A 20,042-nucleotide genomic window follows, 5' to 3' on the forward strand; every position below is an offset into this window, starting at 1 on the left:
CTGAAGCAAAACATTCTATGTTCATCTCTCAGTAAAAAAGGAAAGTGATCCAGATTAGCATAACTGAGAGTTAGAAGGGGCCTTAAAAAATTGGCAAGGCCTTTTTTCCCTTTTTAAAAAATAGAACTCTGTGCATCACCCCCAGATGTAATTGCCCACCCTCTTTTTCTTTAAAAGGAAATGCCACGACCTCTTTAGGCCTCCAGTTGCACTGCCATCCCGAGTGGGAAGTTCAAGAGCGAATGTTTTGTAGACGTTTGATTTGTTGAATGACAGGATAAAAAGATTGAATGCACTCAGAGCAAGCTTAGTCCTAAATCTCTCTTGATTGGATATTTTGAGAATTGAGTTTTAAACATAAGACCCCAATTTTTTAATGCATTCTATCAGTTTAAGACACCATGCAAAGACAGGTCTACTTTGTTTATCTTTCTTATATTCTGTCCTCGGTTTGGTTTGAGATTGGGTTTGGGTTACATGGCCACAATATGGGGACCTCTGAGATGTCTAACCTGGTGTTGACACTTCACTTAATCACTGTTACCATCCAGCTACACTCGAGGTTTTTAATTGTAACATTTGCCAAGCTGTATGTCAAAATGCAACTTAAATTTTTTTTTTTTTCCAAAATCAGTGGTGTTTAAGTCATGACAGGAAAGTCTTCCCTTTAAGACTTGTCAAATTTCCAACTCCGAGAGAGATCCTCTATAATGGTGACAGCTTGTTGGCCGCCCGGACTTGAAGGAATCTGCATCTGTTCGCTGTCCTTTTGTTCTCGTGAGAAGGAAGCAGTTGAGGGCACGGTCATTCATAATTCATCTGCCTTATTAGGAGGACGATGTCAGTTTTTAAGGACTGGCTAAAGTGTCCAGTCTTACCCTTGAAGATTTATTTACTCTCATTTTTAATGAATTGCCTAGGTCATTTGTGATAAATTTGTTTGCACGGTCATACTACTTGGATGTGGAAGATTTTTTCATTGAATATTTTTAAAACCTCCTTGTTTAGCATCATGTGTCATTGTTTTCAGCATGTACCTTCTCAGAAACTTCACAGGAGGGAAAGCAGTGACGCAGAAGGAATCTATCAGTTATCATCCTTTGCACAGTAAAACCATCGGCATCCATCACCAGCTTCTGCTTCAAATCAGATTTTAATTCGGATGTTCCATTACTCCTTCTTGAAACAGTTTTGTTCCCTCTACATGCTGTGTTACTTTGGTTTTATAATCGAAAATAACTGATAAAAACAACATCTGAGCTCTTGAGCCCGGAATATCAGTGTAGTTTATTTTGGGATTTGAGTTTAAAGGCTTTCTAGAATTTGAGATTATACCTCTCAATCCCGAAAGTCTTCCCAGAAATCCTGTATCTTATGAGTTCACTCTCACATTTTTCATTGCTGGGTCATTGTTTACTGGTGAAATCCCAAGAATAAGTAGTATGAATCTGGCATTTTATCAGTGACTGTATTAAAGCCAATTTCCAGGAAATGAGTGTGATACAGGTCTCATCTGACAGAAGGGAGAGGGTGTTGGTCACATGCAATTTAGGGATAAAAGTAGGAGCAAAGTAAGTTAACCAGAGGTAGAGGAAGACTGGTGCACACAGAGGAATCACAGCGAGGCACAGCTAAATACAGTTCATGTATATATATGTATATAAAATTGGGGTATGTTGCTTTACAACGTCGTGTTAGTATCTGCTCTGTGACTCTGTGAATCAGCCTTGTGTGTACATATGTCCTCTCCATCCTGCACCTCCCTCCCGGCACCCGCCCCCCACCCCTCTAGGTGGTCGCAGAGCACAGAGCTGAGCTCCCTGCGCTATGCAGAGGGCTCCCACTAGCTCCCTGCTTTAATCCGAGTCAGGTATGTGTGTCAGTTCCAATCTCCCACTTCATCTCCCGCCACCTCCCGTGTCCACATGTCCTCTCTCTGTGTCTGCATCTCTGTCTCTCTTCCTGCCCTGAAAGTAGGTTCATCTATGCCATCTGTATAGATTCCACGTACAGTTCTTTTTTTTTTTTTTAATTTTATTTTATTTTTAAACTTTACAATATTGTATTAGTTTTGCCAAATATCGAAATGAATCCGCCACAGGTATACCCGTGCTCCCCATCCTGAACCCTCCTCCCTCCTCCCTCCCCATACCCTCCCTTTGGGTCATCCCAGTGCTCCAGCCCCAAGCATCCAGTATCATGCATCGAACCTGGACTGGCGATTCGTTTCATACATGATATTATACATGTTTCAATGCCATTCTCCCAAATCTCCCCACCCTCTCCCTCTCCCACAGAGTCCATAAGACTGACCACGTACAGTTCTTATAAATCAGTTCCATTTTTGTGTGTGAATGAGAAGGATGAGAATGGCAACTTCGTTCTATACAAAACAGATAGGATAGGCTGCAGTCTCTGATAGAACTGAATTCATCACTGCCTTAACCTGTGTCAGTGAACTGTTAATTGCCCGCAAGCTTGTTGGATGCCCTCTTGTAGTACCTTACACTGCCTGTCTCTCCCTTCCTTCCTTCATCTCCCATAGTTTCTAAAAAAACAGATGTGTTGGAATTAGTCCAAAAGCCACAATCAGAGGGGCTTGGTTTCTTCCAAATCAGAGGATGACTATCTTTCCCCTTAGAAAACAGTTAGCCCTTTTCTGTGTTTATGCTGGAGAAATGAGCCAGTCTATTCCAGTCACAGTTCTGTTTGTTGATACTTTTAAACAGCAAAGGGTAAAGCTTGCTACAAATATAACTGATCTTTTAGACCAAGCAAGGACCTCCTTCGCTAGCTAGTCATTTGTACATCTTTTGTATCTAGGCAAAAATGTCATGATTAGAACTTTTCTCTTAATTTATTCCATCCATTTGTATCTGAAAATGTGTTATTCTGAGTTCATTGTGCATGTCAGTGGTTCGTTAGAGCGGAAGACCACACACTAGAAGCAGAGGGAGACCCCCAGATCAGCATGAGGAGAGCAGGTGCAAGACCCCACTGTCATCCCTCTGTGGAAAAAGAAGCCATATTTTGCCATCTTTCTAGAACCAAAATGCTGTGAAAGCAGGGACTTCTGGAATTCTTTCATGTTTTCAAATCTATAACTGCTATCTTAGGTAATCTTAATTTCATTCATATAGCCAATTCTTTTTCTTTTTTCCTTTTTCCATATCTCTTACTGGATTTTTCCTAGAACACTGGCCTCAATTTTTCACTTTTTCATCCACCAGATATAAGCATCCTATTTCTTGCCAAGCTGACATATTTCGAAGTAAAAGTATCCTATCTGATATGAGGATTTAGGCCTTAAAATTTTTGTTAATAAGGTTACTTGTCTTGGCATTTGATGAGCATCTTTTATTTTGTTGAACTCTGTTGGCCTTGAAGGATTTTTCAGTAGCTTGGCAGTAATTGGAGTAATGAAGACACCGGCCTTTGTTTTCTTATGGCAGAAAAGCTTTTCCCCACCTCTGCTAAGTCCCACTGAAATGACAACTCCAGTGGCGATCACTCAAAGAAATTAATGTGTGAACTAGTTGATGCATGTTAGGAATTCTGTGCAAGATTTTCACAATCAGAAGTTCCTTAGCAGTAGCTGCACATTGTTTAGGATAAATGCTAAACTAGAGTTATTTTTTCTGAAATTGCACTCTAGAAGGAATAAGATATGGCTTATGCTTAGATGTCACTGGGATGTACATGTAATATTGTATCATATGAGACATCTTTCAGACTGAAGAAAAAATGTTAGAAGACAGAATGAGTATGTGATCAAATATAATATGGGCATATTGAATTACTTTGCATTTAGTTCCTAAGTAAAAGGACCCAGAACATTCCAGTAACAACTTGTCAAGAGCTGTAGGCCATATTTAATTCTCATAAATTATGTATATGGAAGGGACCTTTGGAATAGTTGACTCTATAAAGAAAAAAAATGGAAAAGCTTAGTATTCAGGTGTCAACACCAAGAATTGACCATCTGTCAGAAGAGAATCCAGCAAAACAAGTACATTTTCCAGGGGAAAATGATGGGACTGATCTGGGGTTCTGGTTAGTTGGTACTGCTGGGAGATTTGTAATATGTAATGCTTATCACCAGAAAAAAATGATTTCCTTCAGCTCCTAAATTTAACTGACTGCTTTAACTGTATCAGCAGAGCACGAGTCATGTAGCAGCTCTGCTGCTGCTGCTAAGTCACTTCAGTCGTGTCCGACTCTGTGCGACCCCATAGACGGCAGCCCACCAGGCTCCCCCATCCCTGGGATTCTCCAGGCAAGAACACTGGAGTCGGTTGCCATTTCCTTTTTCAGTGCATGAAAATGAAGAGTGAAAGTGAAGTCACTCAGTCGTGGCTGACTCTTAGCGACCCCATGGACTGTAGCCTACCAGGCTCCTCCATCCATGGGATTTTCCAGGCAAGAGTACTGGAGTGGGCTGCCATAGCCTTCGGCATCACCATTACTTCAACTAAATCTGAACGTGGGATTTAGTTTTTAGATTTCTAGAATGTGGGAGCTCCCTTCTTTGATGGTTTTGAACTGCATATTAAAAATGGGGTGGGGGGAGATGAGAAGATAATACTTGGACAATGTTTTTAGGTTATAATAGCGCAGCTAAGAGCACGGACTTGGGAGGCAGACCGCCTTAGTTTGAATTATGGTACCGAGAGTCAGACACAACTTAGTGACTGAACAAGCACATGTTGAGCTTCCTGTGCCTCAATTTTCCCATCACTAAAATGGGGCGATAGTAGTACTTCATAAGATAATGGGGATAACATGAGTTCATGTTTGTAAATCGTGTTTGGCACGTGGTAAGCATTATTACAGAGTTTGTTAAAACTCTGATTTAGTAGCTGAATTAATCATTGGACTTGATTTAATAAACATTAAATTACTTCCCTCTATATTTTACTTTCATCTTTCTCAAGTCGTCTTTCTCAATTTTTTATGTGAGTGTACTTTGTCCAGATTACAGATGTTTATAGAACCATTGTTAAAGAAAGAGAGTAAGCATATGCTTAGCTTGAGAGTCATGCTTCCCCGGCGTGAGGAACCAGTTGTTTAGAGACAAGGAATGTCCAGCAGTCAGCAAATTAGTATTGATTATTCTGTTCTGGATCCAGTGATTTCTTTAGGTGATAGTAAAGGATATTAATAATATGGGGATGTGTAGCACAGTCACCCATGGGTTTTCCCGTAAGTCTTCCCCAGACCTGTCTCAAGGTAGAATAGCAGGTATTTCTTGGGCTTCACAAAGTGGGGGCCAACTGGCATGAGTTGGTGACGGTTTGGTTCTGCTCTGTTTGCTTTTGAAGCAGGGTCGGGGAGGGAGGGGGAGCCTTCAGAACATGTATTTAGCTATGTATGTCAGCTAACAGTACAGAGCTTCAAAACCCTAATTTCAAGGTCACTTTCTTTTGGATGAATTTAATCCCAGAAGTTTGGGACACTCATTGATTAATGAGTTTCTGTTAAGCCAGTTATACCTCTAAATCGCTTTCAGGATGTATAGCTTATTAAAACTATTTAATGCGTGTGCTCTTTTGAATAATGTACTTTACACATCTAATTGTGGTCCATGGTGTTTAATCTGTTTTAGAAACTGGATGGCTTCCACAGGGAGCCAGGCCTCGGATATAGACAAGATTTTGGGATTCTTCAGTGATGGCGCACCCCCCACCAAGAAGCCCAGGTAAACAAGCGAAAGAAGTCTGAGGAGCAGAGCAAACCACCATTGGTGGTAGCTGATGAAAAAGAATAAACTTGCCCTACATCCCAGTTGGCTTCACTAATTAATACTGGCCTTCAAAAAGAAAAAAAGAAAACACTGGCCTTCATGGAAAAGTCAGACTGTTTTTATTTTGCATTTAATTTTTATTTTTATCAAGGTCAGAAACGTACATGATTTTAAGTCAGTTCTTCAAGGGCTGTAGTGCCTCAGCCCTCCTTGGAGCTAATCACTTTCAGCTTCGTCTGTTTCTTCTGATGTTTGCTTCCAGATTTTTAGTACTCTTGTGTTTACTGCTGGGGTTTTTTTTTTTTAGTTTTTTGTTTTACCTATTTCAAATTATGGAAAGTAAGGATTAGGTTTGCTATCATGAATCCTCCCCTCATAGCTCCCAACACACACACACCCACACCCACACCCACACCCACACACACACACCCCAAAGCCTCTGCCCACAACACACACACACACACACACACCCCTCAAAGCTTCTCCCCACAACACACACATACACTACAGACTCTCCCCACAACCTCCTCGTATGTTTTATATCACAATTTTCGGTTTGATATTTACATCGTATTACTGTATAAATAGTGTTCATAGCTGAGCGTAATATGTGATGATTACTTTCCTTGTCCGTTTTTCTCCTCCTGTTTGTTAAGAGTGTCCGTTTTTTTGGCTTGCTTTGTTTTCTTTGAGCCTGTTAATTGAAACTCAGACTGTGACAGAGAGTAGACCTCCTAATCCACTGGCCCACGCCAGGAACGTGCTAGCTTAGCATGGTTCTGTGGACTCTTCCCTCTGGCAGTTGGTTCCTGGCCTGCCGCCTTGCAGCTCTCTGCCGTTTCCTTTCCCGTCACCCTGAGCATTCCTTTCACGTCTCTCCTGCGTTGGATCCTCTGTTTCCTGGATCGTCCTCTTCAGCGTACACCTTCATTTTGCTGAAAAATGTCTCATCAGCTTCTTTAGTAAGACTTCAGAGGGAAAAAGTTTGGGGAGACATTTGACAATGTCTAACTGTACTCTTCACATTGATTTGACGATCTGGCTGAGTAGAAAACTTGAGATACAAAATCATTTTCCTTAGAGTTGTGAGATCGTTGTCCGTCCTCTGCTAACATCTAAGTGTTCCTGCCAAAATAGCCACTCTGATCTAATTCCCAGTCCTTTGTAACATATGACCTCTTTTTCTTTTCTCATTAGACGCTCATAAGGATGGTTGTTTTTTTCCTCAGTAGTCTGAAATTTAACAGCACTGTATCTTCATGTGAGTCTGGATATCAGGTAGCTCTATTAAGCAGACTGCTGGTGATTTCACATTGGAAACGTTTTCCTGTGTTACTTATTTGATAATTTCCTTTGCAGTTCTTTTCTGTTTTCTGTCTTGATAGAACTCTGGGTATTTAGACACTGGACCTTCTGGATAAGGCTCTAATTTTCTTATAGTTTTCTGTCACTTTTGTTTTCATCAGTCTGCTTTCTCAAAGATTTGTTCTCAGTTGTATCTCCCACCTTATGAATTTTTATTTCTGTTATAGTTTTAATTTCTAAGAAACCTTTTTGTTTGCCCACTTTTTTTTTTCTTTTTTATAACATCCTGTTCTGTTTCACAGATGCCATTTTTTAAAAAAACCTTTGTGAGAATGTCCGTTTCCTTTTCAGTTTTTCTTCTCTTTCCTGTGTTTTCCCTTGTTTTCCCCAAGTTCCTCTCTATCTGCTGGCTTGTTTGGATGTAACTCACATGCTGGGAGTTTGTTCAAGGTAAGGCGACCCTTATTTTTCTGCTCCTGTTTAAGAGAAAACACTAAAAAGCCAATTGGGAAAAATAAAAAAAGCCAATTGGAGACTCTGTGGTGAGGGGCTTGGTCACTGGCAGGCCTCTGTGGGTCTTTTCTCTCATGTGGGTCATTTTTCCCCAAAGGGGACTCCTCCTGTCTCCTGACCCAGTGGGGTTGGGGTACAGGTCTGAGGTTGACTGCCCACGCCTGGGAGTCTTCTTTTAGGAGGGGAGGGCAAGGGAAAGTCTCATATTTCTTGTACAGAATTTACACAGGCACCTCGTCAAGCTGGGCTGTATGTTCTCAGATACAGAAGCCTCTGGTCAAACCTCCCTAGAAGATAGGCGTCCCTTCCTAGTGTTCTGACCGCATCTGACACAGCCTTGCAGTGAATTGACCCTCTGCCTTCTTATGTTCTACCCGAACATCCCCAAGCTTCTAATGCCCAAACTTCTACCCAGGGGCTCGGCTCTTGGCAGCTCCTAAGCTCTGTTGACCTAGTTTGTCTGCTTTTCCTATTTCCGTTATCTTCTCCTATTTGACTGTTTATGAACGTATGCCTTCTTTAAAAATTACTGTTATTTAGTGTTTTAGGAAGAGCTGAAAATGAAACAACTGTTACATTTTCCCTTTGTAACCGGAAATCTTAAATATGGAAAAATCATACCTCAAATCTGTAATGTCTGAGGTAAAGAATTCAAATAGTACAGCACATTCAAGTTCAAAGCAAAAGTCCTGTTCTCCCCAATCCCCAGAGTTAACTACTCTGTACAGTTCTTGTAAATCCTTCTAGAAATTTTCTTAAGTATATGTTTGTGTCTGCTTCACTTCCTTGATCCCCTTGAACCGAAGCGCACTTTTCATTGTTTGCTTCTAGCCTGCATTATCCGTCTTCCCCAACAGACAAAGCTTTTGCAGTCAAGGACTCCACTGTGTGTGGTGCTGGATAAGTTTTTCATCAAGTTGGGAGTAGGGAAGGCAGTTCTAGAGGTAGAAAACCAGGTTTCAAAACCAGGTTTCTCAAGGCTAAAAGCCCTGCTCCTTTCTTGCGTTAATGCCAGCATACAGATCCTTTTTCTGTTCATTTCATTATTTGGACAAAAGGCTGAGAAGGGCAATTTCTTAAGAAAACACATGCCATCAGCAAAAACTAAAGTGCATAAACATATTTCAAACAGGTTTTATTAATAATACAGTTTCAGGATGAAGGGGCGTGGAGAAACAAAACACAAAAACTCGCACCCTTGCGGTCTCACACAGAAGTCGGGATTGAACGCAGTGCTTATCACGGGAAGAAAGGAATGTTTTCCACCTTGCGTCACGTCTGTTGAATAGTTATTTCTTTATTTAGGTCTGTAAGGCTCTTGTGTTTTCAGAATTCTGTTTGCTACTGTTTCATTTTTTGCCTGAGGATGTCTAGAACAAAACCAAAGGCAAATTTGTTCCCATATTTGACTGTCTCATGCTTCACTTTAGTCATGCCCATTTTCATCTTAACGTTCTCAAATTTGGGGCTTAGGTTTGTATTGGCTTTTCTTTTGTCTCCTGTTTTACATTTCTCAATGGTAGGAATTTCATGTTGGAGAGGGTTCTTTTCTCTCTCGAGTCCAAATCAAACATGTCTTTTTGAAATGTATGTTGATTTAAAATATAGTTTAGTTATCAGAACTCTGCTGAGCTGTGATAATCAGACCTTTTCCTAATGTTAGTGGGTTTTCTTAGGTTGTGAGGATTACGAAAGAGAAGATTGGTCTCATCAGGCTCTTTAGGATTCCCACAGTAGGATTTTTACTCTGGTTTTCAGCAAACGCTGGCATGTACTCTGGTCTTTTTGCTCAGTCTGCTTTGTAAAGGCGTTAGACCCATGCTTGTCACCTTTGCGGCTGCAAGAGTGGAGCTGAAACTGTGGCTTAATATAGCTTTGCTCTGCGCCTCGTGTCTGCAGGGTGTTCCCAGGCATCTTATTTGTTTGACCCTTTCAGGAAGCTGCTCCCAAGCCTGAAAACTAAGAAGCCTCGGGAGCTCGTGCTGGTGATTGGAACAGGCATCAGTGCTGCGGTTGCGCCCCAGGTCCCAGCCCTGAAATCCTGGAAGGGGCTGATTCAGGCCTTACTGGATGCGGCCATAGATTTTGATCTTCTAGAAGATGAGGAGAGCAAAAAATTTCAGAAGTGTCTCCATGAAGACAAGAACCTCGTCCATGTTGCCCATGACCTCATCCAGAAACTGTCTCCCGTGAGTACTCTGTATGCTTGGTATTTGATCTTCCCTAAAACGGGACACGCGTGCTAAATGCAATCAGGATGTTCGTTTCTGGTTTGTAGATTTGTGTAACATTTAGCTCTTCTCCAAAATGTCTGTCCATGGACCTGATTAGGGTAGTTACCTTAACCCCATATCAGTGTGGGGATGGGAGTGGCAATGATGATAATGTTGTTGTTGAAGCCTTTATATATACAAAGTGAGGCCACTGTCCCATTATTGCTGTTTTAAATTTACTTTTTCTATAGTAGTAGTATGCTCACTACTATAAAAGCTGTGTTCCCTGGCATCCATGTCTTTTAGAGAACCTCAGAAAGATTCAAGTTAGTTCTTATTTTGTGGATGAAGCCATGCCAGTTTTTAATGTTTCTTTTAAAGGCAGTCATTCATTCATTCATTCATTCATTCATAGAGAGAGAGAGAGAGAGTCATGTTTTGTCAAATTGAGCTGGAAATCAGTTCCTGAATGATATAAGGGCCTTCTTGTCTTGCTTTGTTTTAAAAATGTTTAAGAATTAGGATTCAGTTAAGATATATTTGGATATAATAGAGTAGCCAAAGCATGTTTTAAAGCTTAGTAGATTAAGTGCACCTTTGAAAAAAATATAACTCTTAACTCCGTTAAAAGTCAGTCATTGCCATTGCTTTTTGCCCCTACGCCCGAGGGCCTGTAGAAAAGAGGTGTCATCAGGTGTTAGCCTGAAAGGCGTTTAAAAGTAATTCCTTCCTAGTTCCTGACTCATTCATAAACTTAGGGCCTGTTACTTCCTCTATTCATTTCATTGTCCTTAATTGGGATAAAATGTTACTAACCTAGAACAGTATAAAAATTAATAGACTTTTAAGAGTTCCTGATACCTCTACCTCATACCGTATACAAAAATTAACTCAGTGGATTAAAGACCTAAATGTTAAGAGCTAAAAGATACAAAACTTTTAGAAGAAAGCATAATTTTAAAGCTTCATGACCTTGGATCTGGCAGTAGTTTTTTAATTGTGACACTAAAAGCCTAAGAAACAAAAGAAAAATTAGGTTAAACTGCACTTTGTCAAAGTTATGAAAGCTATTAGGCTTACCAAACATTATCCGGAAAGTGAGAAGACAGCCCCCAGAATGGGAGACGATGTAAACAATTCATGTGTCTGGTGACAGTGTGGTATCAGAATATATAGAGAACTTAACAATGCAAATAATCCAGTTTTTTAAAAAAATTGTTTTAAATACAGTTTATTTACAGTGTTCTATACAGTTTCTGGTGTATAACAAAATGATTCAGTTGTACATATATTCTTTTTCATATTTTTTTCCGTTATAGTTTATTTTAAGAATATTGAATATAGTTCCCTCTACTGTGCAGTAGGGCCTTGTTTATCTGTCTTATGTGTAGTAACTTGGACCTGGTAATGCCAAACTCCCATAACAGTAAGTTTGTTTTCTATGTCTGTGAGTCTGTTTATGTTTTATAAATAAATTCATTTGTATAATTTTTTAGATTGCATCTGTGTTATCATATGATATTTGTCTTTCTCCTATATGATATTTGTCTTTATCGTATGATGTTTGTCTAAGTAAGTCTGACTTACTTAGTATGATAATTTCTACATGGATGTTGCTGCAAATGACATTATTTCATTCTTTGTTATGGCTGGATAGTATTCCATTGTATGTATGTACTGTATCTTCTTTACCCATTCATCTGTCAGTGGACATTTAGGTTGACTTCCATGTCTTGGCTCTTGTAAATTGTGCCACTGTGAATGTAGAGGTGTGTCTAATTTTTTGAATTAGAGTTTTCTCCAGATACATACCCAGGAGTAGGATTGCTGGATCACATGGTAACTCTATTTAAGGAACCTCCATACTGTTTTCCATAGTGGCTGTACCAATTTAAATTTCTACCAATAGTGTAGGAAGGCTCCCTTTTCTCCACACCCTCTCTGGTATTTAAAATCAGTTTTTAAATGGCAGAGGATTTGAATAGACATTTCTTCAAGGAAGATATACAAATAGCCAATAAGTACATGAAAAGATGCTTGACATCATTAGTCATTGGAAAAACACAAATCAAAAACCATGTCAGGGGCTTCCGTGATATGGTCCGGTGGTTAAGAATCCACCTTCCAATGTAGGAGACGTGGGTTCAATCCCTGGTCAGGGTACTAAAATCCCACGTGCCTTGGGGCGGCTAAGCCCTTGCACCCCAACTAGAGAAGCCCCCGTGCGCCTCAGTGGAGACCCAGTGCAGCCAAAAAAATACCGTGTCAGATACCTCTTCATGCCTGGGATAGCTGGAATCAGAGTCGGATAGTAAGTGTTGGCAAGGCTGTGGAGAAATTGGAACCCTCATTGCTGGGATTGTGAAACTGTACAGACAAGGTGGGAAACTGGCCATTTCTCAAATAAATACAGAGTTGTCGTGTGAGCCAGTGGTTGCATTTGCATACACACACATATCTACACACCCAAGAGAGATGAAAGCATCTGCCCATACAAAAACTTATAAACAAATGTTTATAGCATTGGTCATTATGGACAAAAGGTGAAGACAGTGCAGCTGTCCATCAGCTGTCGAATGAACAAAAGGTGACACTCACGCAGTGGAATCTTACTTGCTAGTAAAAAGGAATCAAATTACCGATACATGGTGCCATGTGAATGAACCTTTAAAATATTATGCTGAGTGGAAGGCAGTCACAGAAGACCACATATTAGAAGATTCCAATCATATCAAGTGTCCAGACTAGGGAAATCTGTAGGAGCAGAAAGCAGCTTAGTAGTGGTTTAGGACTGGTGGTTTAGCAGTAGCAGGAGTTGGTGGGCAGGAGGCGAGAGTTCCAGGGTACAGGCTTTCTTCTTGAGACGGTGAAGGTTTTCTAAAATTGACTGTGGTAGGGAGTTTCCTGGTGGCCTGGTGATTAGGATTTTGGGCTTTCACTGCTGCAGCTGGGTTCAGTCCCTGATTGGGGAACTGAAAATCCCACAAGCCCCATGATATATGGCCAAAAAAAATAAAAAAAGACTGTGGTGACAGTTGCACATATTTGTGGATCTGCAGATAACCACTCAGCTGTGCACTTCAAATAAGTAAATTGTATGTTATGTGAACTATATCTCCATAGAGACGTTAAAGGTAAAAGGATGAGAAAATTATGATTTGAACACTAGTCAATGAAAGTGAGAGTGACTGTGTTAATACCTGACAAGTATACTTGAGAGAGAAGAAAGCATACATAATTTTTTAATGCTCAAAAAAATACAAACTTGTATAAAACAGTAATGAAAAATTGTATCGCCCCAAAATATAAGGGAAAAGTATTAAAGAAGTATGTCAGCCAGTCAGTAAAAATGTTGTCAGTGAGAACCTACTGTGTAGCTGAGAGAACCCTTCTCAGTGCTCTGTGGTGACCTAAGTGAAGTGAACGGTTAGTCGCTCAGTCGTGCCCCACTCTTTGCGACCCCACAGACTGTGGCCTGCCAAGCTCCTCTGTCCATGGGATTCTCCAGGCAAGAGTACTGGAGTGGATTGCCATTTCCTTCTCCAGAGGATTGTCCCAACCCAGAGATGGAACCTGGGTCTCTTGCATCGCAGGCAGATTCTTGACTGTCTGAGCCACCTGGAAATCCCTAAATGGGAAGGAAATCCCCCCAAAAGAGGGGATATGTGTGTACATACAACTGCTTGGCTTTACTATACAGTGGAAACTAACACAACGTAGTAAAGCAACTGTGCTCCCAATAAAAATTAAATAGGTGACAGTAAAAGTGCTGTCTTTCTAGGGGGAAAAGAAAGAGCTCATGAGGACAAAGAATGCTGTATTACGTATTAGTCCAGGAAGACTCGGAGGCATGGACTTGTCTGCCATGCCACTTGTCTGTTGGAATGGTCTCCGGAGAGTAGAAAGCATGACCTTGTTAGTTGGGTTGGTTACCGTTGAAAGTAATGAGAGAACTTAAAGTCAGTGTCAGTATATACTAACCAAGTAAGAAATTGGACTCACTGATTATCTCTGGATGGAGATTTATTACTCACCTCAAAGTGTAATTGTCAGTTCCAACAAAACAGCAATTATCAAACTTTTGGGTCTCAAGACCCTGTTATACTCCTAAAAGTTACTGAGAATCTCAAACAGCTTTTGTTTCTCTGGGTTATATCTCTTTTATATTATATATAAATTATAATATATATGTCTCTATTCACTATTAGAAATTAAAACTGAGAAATTGAAAAAATAGTAAATTCTCTTAAAAATAATAATAAACCTATTATATGCTAACATAAATAACATGTTTATGAAACACAACTATATTTTTCAAAACAAAAATAAATTAGTGAAAAAGAATAATAAATCAGTGAGAAGAGTGGTATTGTTTCACATTTTGCAAATCTCTTCAGTGTTTGGCCTAATAGAAAACAGACCCTCACATCTGCTTAATGGAGTCAGTTCCGTGTGTTTGTGGGGTTTTGGTGTAACTGTGCGAAAAAAGTGAGGTCTCAGGTACACACTTGGAAAAGAGGAAAGTATTTTAATACTCTTTTTGGATAACTGTAGATATTCATTGTTGATACTACACCAAAATTTTGTTAAGTGATGGCTTCCTGGAGATTAATAGCCATAAGGAATCTGAAAGTCAGATTGTAGCCATGTCAGTGGCGATATAGAATCTGAACTTCCCTTACTCTGATGTGTTAAGCTCCATGATCCATCTTGCATTTAGAAGAATCTTCTTATTCTAGAATTTGACCCATTTCATTATAACATACAAAAAAAAAATGCATCCTTTAAAATCACTGCCAGTCGTATCACAAAGGTATTTGGAAGCTGTCATGCTCATGGTGGCAGGTAAACATTTTCTAGAAACCTGATTCTTGCTGGAAAGCTCAGCTTTTATCTTTGGCAGCAATGGCAGCAATCATTGGGTTGTTTCTCCTCGAAATGACAGGCTCACTTCATTTATTTTTGCAAAAATGGTCAGAATACTCAAATCTGAATAATCATGATTTGTCTGCCAGTCATTCTTTTAAGTAAAAATGAGATTTGATGACAAAATCTAGTTCACCTAGTTCAGCTTAAAACTCAAAATAGTCACTGATGTTTTGCCTCAAGACCCACATCAGACTCCAGTCTGCAGAAGTGCTTCTTGTGTACTTCCTGTTCTTTACACGGAGTATTAGGAGGACGTGTACTCAAGGGTCCGCGTTTAATACAACTGATAATGTTCACTGCTTTATTAAGGGCGTTCTCAAGTGAAACTGGCATTTTTCTCTACTGTAGTCTTTGGTGGTGAAGAACACTGTGATGACTGGCAAGCTGGGTTCGCTGAGTCCCGAGTCACACCAAGACACCAGCAGTTCTTCCTTTCATTGCTTTTGTGAAAGTGAAAGTCACTCAGTCGTGTCTGACTCTTTGCGACCCCATGGACTATACAGTCCATGGAATTCTGCAGGCCAGAATACTGGAGTGGCTATTTCCCTTATCCAGGGGATCTTCCCAGCCCAGGGATCAAACCCAAATCTCCTGCATTCCAGGTGGATTCTTTACCAGTTGAGCCGCAAGGGAAGCCCATTGCTTTTGTACCATCAGTGCAAATATCAACATAATTTTAAAAGGCAAGTATTGCTTTCATATTGTTATGAAAATAATTTTGACTTTGCAGACCTCTTAAGGAATCTTAGGGATCCACAGTATCCATGGGCTGCATCTTGAAAACCAATCCAATAGGAGATATGTAAGAAACACACACACACGCATTTGGGGAAATATGAACACTGAGTACTTGCTACTAAGGAATTGGTATTGCATTTTTTAAGTTGTGATAGTGGTATTGCAGACGTTTTTATGTGTCAGCAGGAGTCTTTATCTTTTAGGAAACTGTTGAAGTATCTGGATGATATGATGCTCAGAAAAATTTCAGTGAAGGGGGCTAGGGCTGTGGTGAGGGGAGTTTAGGTTGAGCAGGATTGGCCATCGGTGATGATTGTTGAAATCGGATGATGGTTACGGGGGAGGTGTATTATACATTCTCTCTCTCTTTTTTTTTTTTTTTAACTTTTGTGTGTCTTTGAAAATGTCCTTTTTTGGATTTTGGAGTTTTGTTTGTTTTTTTAAGAATCTTAACAAACAATAGTAATATGACACGGCAAAAAGGCCCATCCACTGAGCCAGTTTCTTACAGTAGGGAAATGACATTGCAAAGACCTTGGATTTCAGGAGCAGAAAGACTGTCATTTAAAGGCACCGGGACCCTGGGCACATCGTTTAACGTCTCAGAATCTATTTTTGCTCCTGTAAAACTGGAATGATGTTACTTATCCCACTTGAAAAATAAGTGAGAGCATTTTCTGTATGTGAAGTGTCTGGTACGTAGTATAAGGCACGGTAAATGTTAATAACCTCTTTGTGTTGTTTTTTTACTATGTCTGGGATCGGAAGGACGAGAGTTGCAGGGTGGGAGGAAATGAAGCAACCTTGGACGCGGTCCACTGTTTCAAATGAGTGAGAAAATGTCCATAAATGTGTGTGGGAGCTCAGCATCTCCTTTTGACCATGGAACCTCCTTATTTGTTTTCATTCCTTTGTCTTTACTTAGAGAGGCCACTGTTGGGAAATTGAGTTCTAGGGTCACCTGTTTGAAGAGAGAAGCAATTCACTCCAAGTCTGAGGGAATTGATGCTGCTCCAGTAGCTGATTTCCTTCCTCTCTGTGTTGAGATGCAAAATATAATAACCAAAAGAAGTAGGACCCAAAGATAGTCAGCTAAAATACGTGACTCATGAATTTTCTTTCCAGGCTTTAACCTTTTGCATTTCTTTTCTGAGAAGCAAGGAAGTATAAGCCCATGCTTACCTGATTGTATACCCAGGTGTTTCTGTTTGTGTGTATAATGATTAAATTGGTGCTAGATTACCTTGTTTAACTGTGTGTGTGTGTGTGTATGCATCAGAGTACAAAATAAAGGTATAAGAGACAGCAAGGCAGTTCTTAAAGTCACTGTATTGTTTAATTTTAAACATAATTTGGTTTTCTGAATGGGTACTGTTTTCACACTTTGCAGAAATCAAAATGACAAAAAAGATGTAACAGCCATTATGGCATCTCACTCGCATCCACAGCTTTGTCCACCTCCTTTCCCCAGATTTGCCTTCTATGGGTCACCACTGTCTTGAGCATCGTTCCAGTGTTTCTTTCTGTGAAAACAAGCGAATAGGATTCTATTTATTCTTCCCTCACTGCTTCCACCCGCATGTCAGCAGGTAGCACTCTAGACATGCTGATCTGCACTTGTTCTACCTAACAGTATATCCTGGTCTTTCCATACCAGTTGCCTGTATGTGGATACTTGGCTTGTTTCCAGTCTATTACTGTCACAGATAACAGAGCAGTGACAATGTTGCATAAGTCATTTTATTTGTTTGTAATTACATCTGTGGGATATATTCCCAGAAATGAGATTGCAAGATTGTAGGACAAATGGATTGTAATTTTGGTAGACATTAAAGGGGCATTGTATTTTTGATTACAAATTGAGAAAAGTGCATGACATTCATTAGTAGTTGCCTTGGGGCCTTCCTGGTGGTTCAGATGGTAAAGAATCTGCCTGCAATGCAAGAGATCCACGTTCGACCCCCTGGAGAAGGGAATGGCTACCCGCTCCAGTATTCTTGCCTGGAGAATTCCATGGACAGAGGAGCCTATCAGGCTACAGACCGTGGGGTCGAAGAGTCAGACATGACTGAGCGACTAATGCTTTCACTTTCCCTTATACGTAGTAAAATTCAGTAACTAGAGTTTATTTCTGATCAGGTCATTAATTCTGATTAAGTATTAGAGTCCCCAGTTGGTTGTTCATGGGCTGCTAATATGTGATGTAATAATTTATGCCATGATATAAGTGAATGAGCAAAAGTTAAAAAACGTGACACGTAAAGAGAATGAGCAAAAGTTGACAGATGTGACGCACGTCCTTAGCCACATAAATTGTGGGCTCTGCCATCCAGTTAGCCCTGGAAAGGAGGCTGAGCAGCTGACAACAGGGCCAGGGTAGCTGCAGCACAGAACAGCGACCAGCAGGACCGGATGACTCCTGGCTGCATCAGCACCTGCAGAGGCAGGCTGCACTTCTGTGCTCTCACGTTTCTCCTGCGAAAGTAATTTACCCTTTATTTGGCAGATATAATGAAAAAATGGGTAATTTTTATAAAACACTTTGAAAAACAGGAGGTACATTTGGCAAATTGAAGTATGTTTTATGAATCTGTTTACCTGGTTCCGTGGAACCAGATCTTTATTGGAGCACAGTGCTATTAGGGTGGTATACAGGTGAAACCAGGAAGGTAAGGGGGCTGCTTTGAGGATTAATAGAAAGATTATTGCTGTCTTCTATCTAGCAGCTAGCTGCAGTTACTTGGAGTTTGAACGGGGATTAATGGGACCTTTAAGAAATGATTCTCTGCTTAGATATTGTCTAAGGGATGGTGTGGCAGGAATAAGATACGGATCAGATATTTATTATAGCACATTACATAGCTGCTTCCCTGTTTCAGATTCCTTTGGTCCCAGGGATTGCTTGGTCTTTATTAAACTAGAAAGCCAACTTCTCACTTGAGATTGATATTCTGTTTCCTCACTAGTCCTCAGAGATTTTACATGTATTCAAAACAAAGCTGGGAAAGCAGTTATTTAAATGAACCATATGTTAAGGAATAGGGAGTCTATTCAGAACTGATTAGTGTTTGGTATTTTTACCAGTTGCAAAATGCAGGTTTTTGGAAACCTTTTATCATATAATAAGTATTCTTCCTGGAAGACTTGTAAACAAGTTGCTGGATTATACTAGGGAAAAACAGGCACGGAGAAGCTAAACCACTTGTTCTTTATCCATCAGCATCTGTAAAAAGCACCTGGGATTAGAAAAAGACATGTTAGAGCACCTTGAGAGCTGTCTGGTGGTTATTCCCCGGAAAAGGAAGTTTAACAGAAAGTGTTGTCTTCTGACCTGGGGCCTGTTTAAAGGGTGGTTGGTGCTCTGTTTTCTACCTCAGCTTTTCCTGTTAATAGTCACCTCTCCTAGCCGTGCCCACCGTCTTCATTCATAAATATGCCTATTTACAGAGTGTATGCTGCTTTGCATATGATGTAATAGCCTGGGTCACTTGATACGGACTGAGTGTTGTGTTGGGACTTGGCACCTACCTTGTCCACCCTGTAAGGGAGACAAGTATTTTACCTGTGAGTGCAAAACAAATGACCTACCAAAATGCCGAGAACTAACTTCTCCCTTTTATATCCCTCCCCAGCGTACTAGTAATGTCCGATCCACATTTTTCAAGGACTGTTTATACGAAGTATTTGATGACTTGGAGTCAAAGATGGAAGATTCTGGAAAGCAGCTACTTCAGTCAGTTCTCCACCTGATGGAAAACGGAGCCCTGGTATTAACTACAAACTTTGACAATCTCCTGGAACTGTATGCGGCAGATCAGGGCAAACAGCTGGAATCCCTTGACCTTACTGATGAGAAGAAGGTAAACAGGAAAGGGTTAGCTTGTCCCTTCTTCTGGCCAGCAGATTGAATCCTCATCAGAAATAACTTTTCTAGTTGGGATGTTGTATAGCACTCTATTCATGGAAAGGTAGAGAGGGAGACTCTTATCCCTAGTTGGATTGTTGCTTTTTCAGATTAAATCAGTGTACAGTAAAAAGCACAGATCTTAAAAGTGTTCAGTTCTGTGAATTTGGACAGTTTCACCCAATTTTAAAGCAGGATGATAGGAAGCCAGTTGAACTGTAAGATCTAAATTGTTAACATTTGATAATATCAGGTGGGTGTGGTATTGATTTAGTTTCTCTGTTAGGACAGATTCTTCATAGCATCTGTTAGAAATGTACAAAAACTACTTTCTGATGTCTGACAATCAAGTTTCCGGCCAAGTGACAGCTGGATGAGGTTAATATTTAAAGGACACCTCAGCAGACATTAAATGTAGCCCATACTATGCCTAAGTCATCTCTCATAGTAATGAAATTAGAGATGTCCACCGCTGTCATCCAACGAGAGAAGGCTTGTATTACGGCGGTCGCCAGGGCTTGCAGTTGGAAATCTAGCACCAATAGGAGAGTCTATAGGTGACACCATTAAATTGAGTGATGAAATGCACCGAAGCCATGAAAGGGAGAATGTTTCCATTGCCATAAAAAGATGTCAGATTTAATGATCAAAGGGGAGAGAGAAAAAAAAAGGATTATAGATCTTCACTGGGTCTCAT

The 20,042-nt window shown here is 40.3% G+C and overlaps 1 protein-coding gene across 2 annotated transcripts in view; it reads left to right on the forward strand.

Moving 5' to 3' along the window:
- The window catches only part of FAM118B (family with sequence similarity 118 member B), a 48,602-nt gene that overhangs the window by 18,758 nt on the left and 9,802 nt on the right, over positions 1-20,042 (forward strand). For both annotated transcript variants that reach the window (XM_061406397.1, XM_061406398.1), the window contains exons 2-4: positions 5,606-5,698; positions 9,498-9,750; positions 19,074-19,301. In XM_061406397.1, the coding sequence (XP_061262381.1) occupies positions 5,613-5,698; positions 9,498-9,750; positions 19,074-19,301 (567 nt within the window). In that variant the 5' untranslated portion in view covers positions 5,606-5,612. The remainder of the gene's footprint in view (positions 1-5,605; positions 5,699-9,497; positions 9,751-19,073; positions 19,302-20,042) is intronic.

Source organism: Bos javanicus, chromosome 29 (genome assembly GCF_032452875.1).
Source record: "Bos javanicus breed banteng chromosome 29, ARS-OSU_banteng_1.0, whole genome shotgun sequence".
Taxonomy (NCBI): Eukaryota; Metazoa; Chordata; class Mammalia; order Artiodactyla; family Bovidae; genus Bos; species Bos javanicus.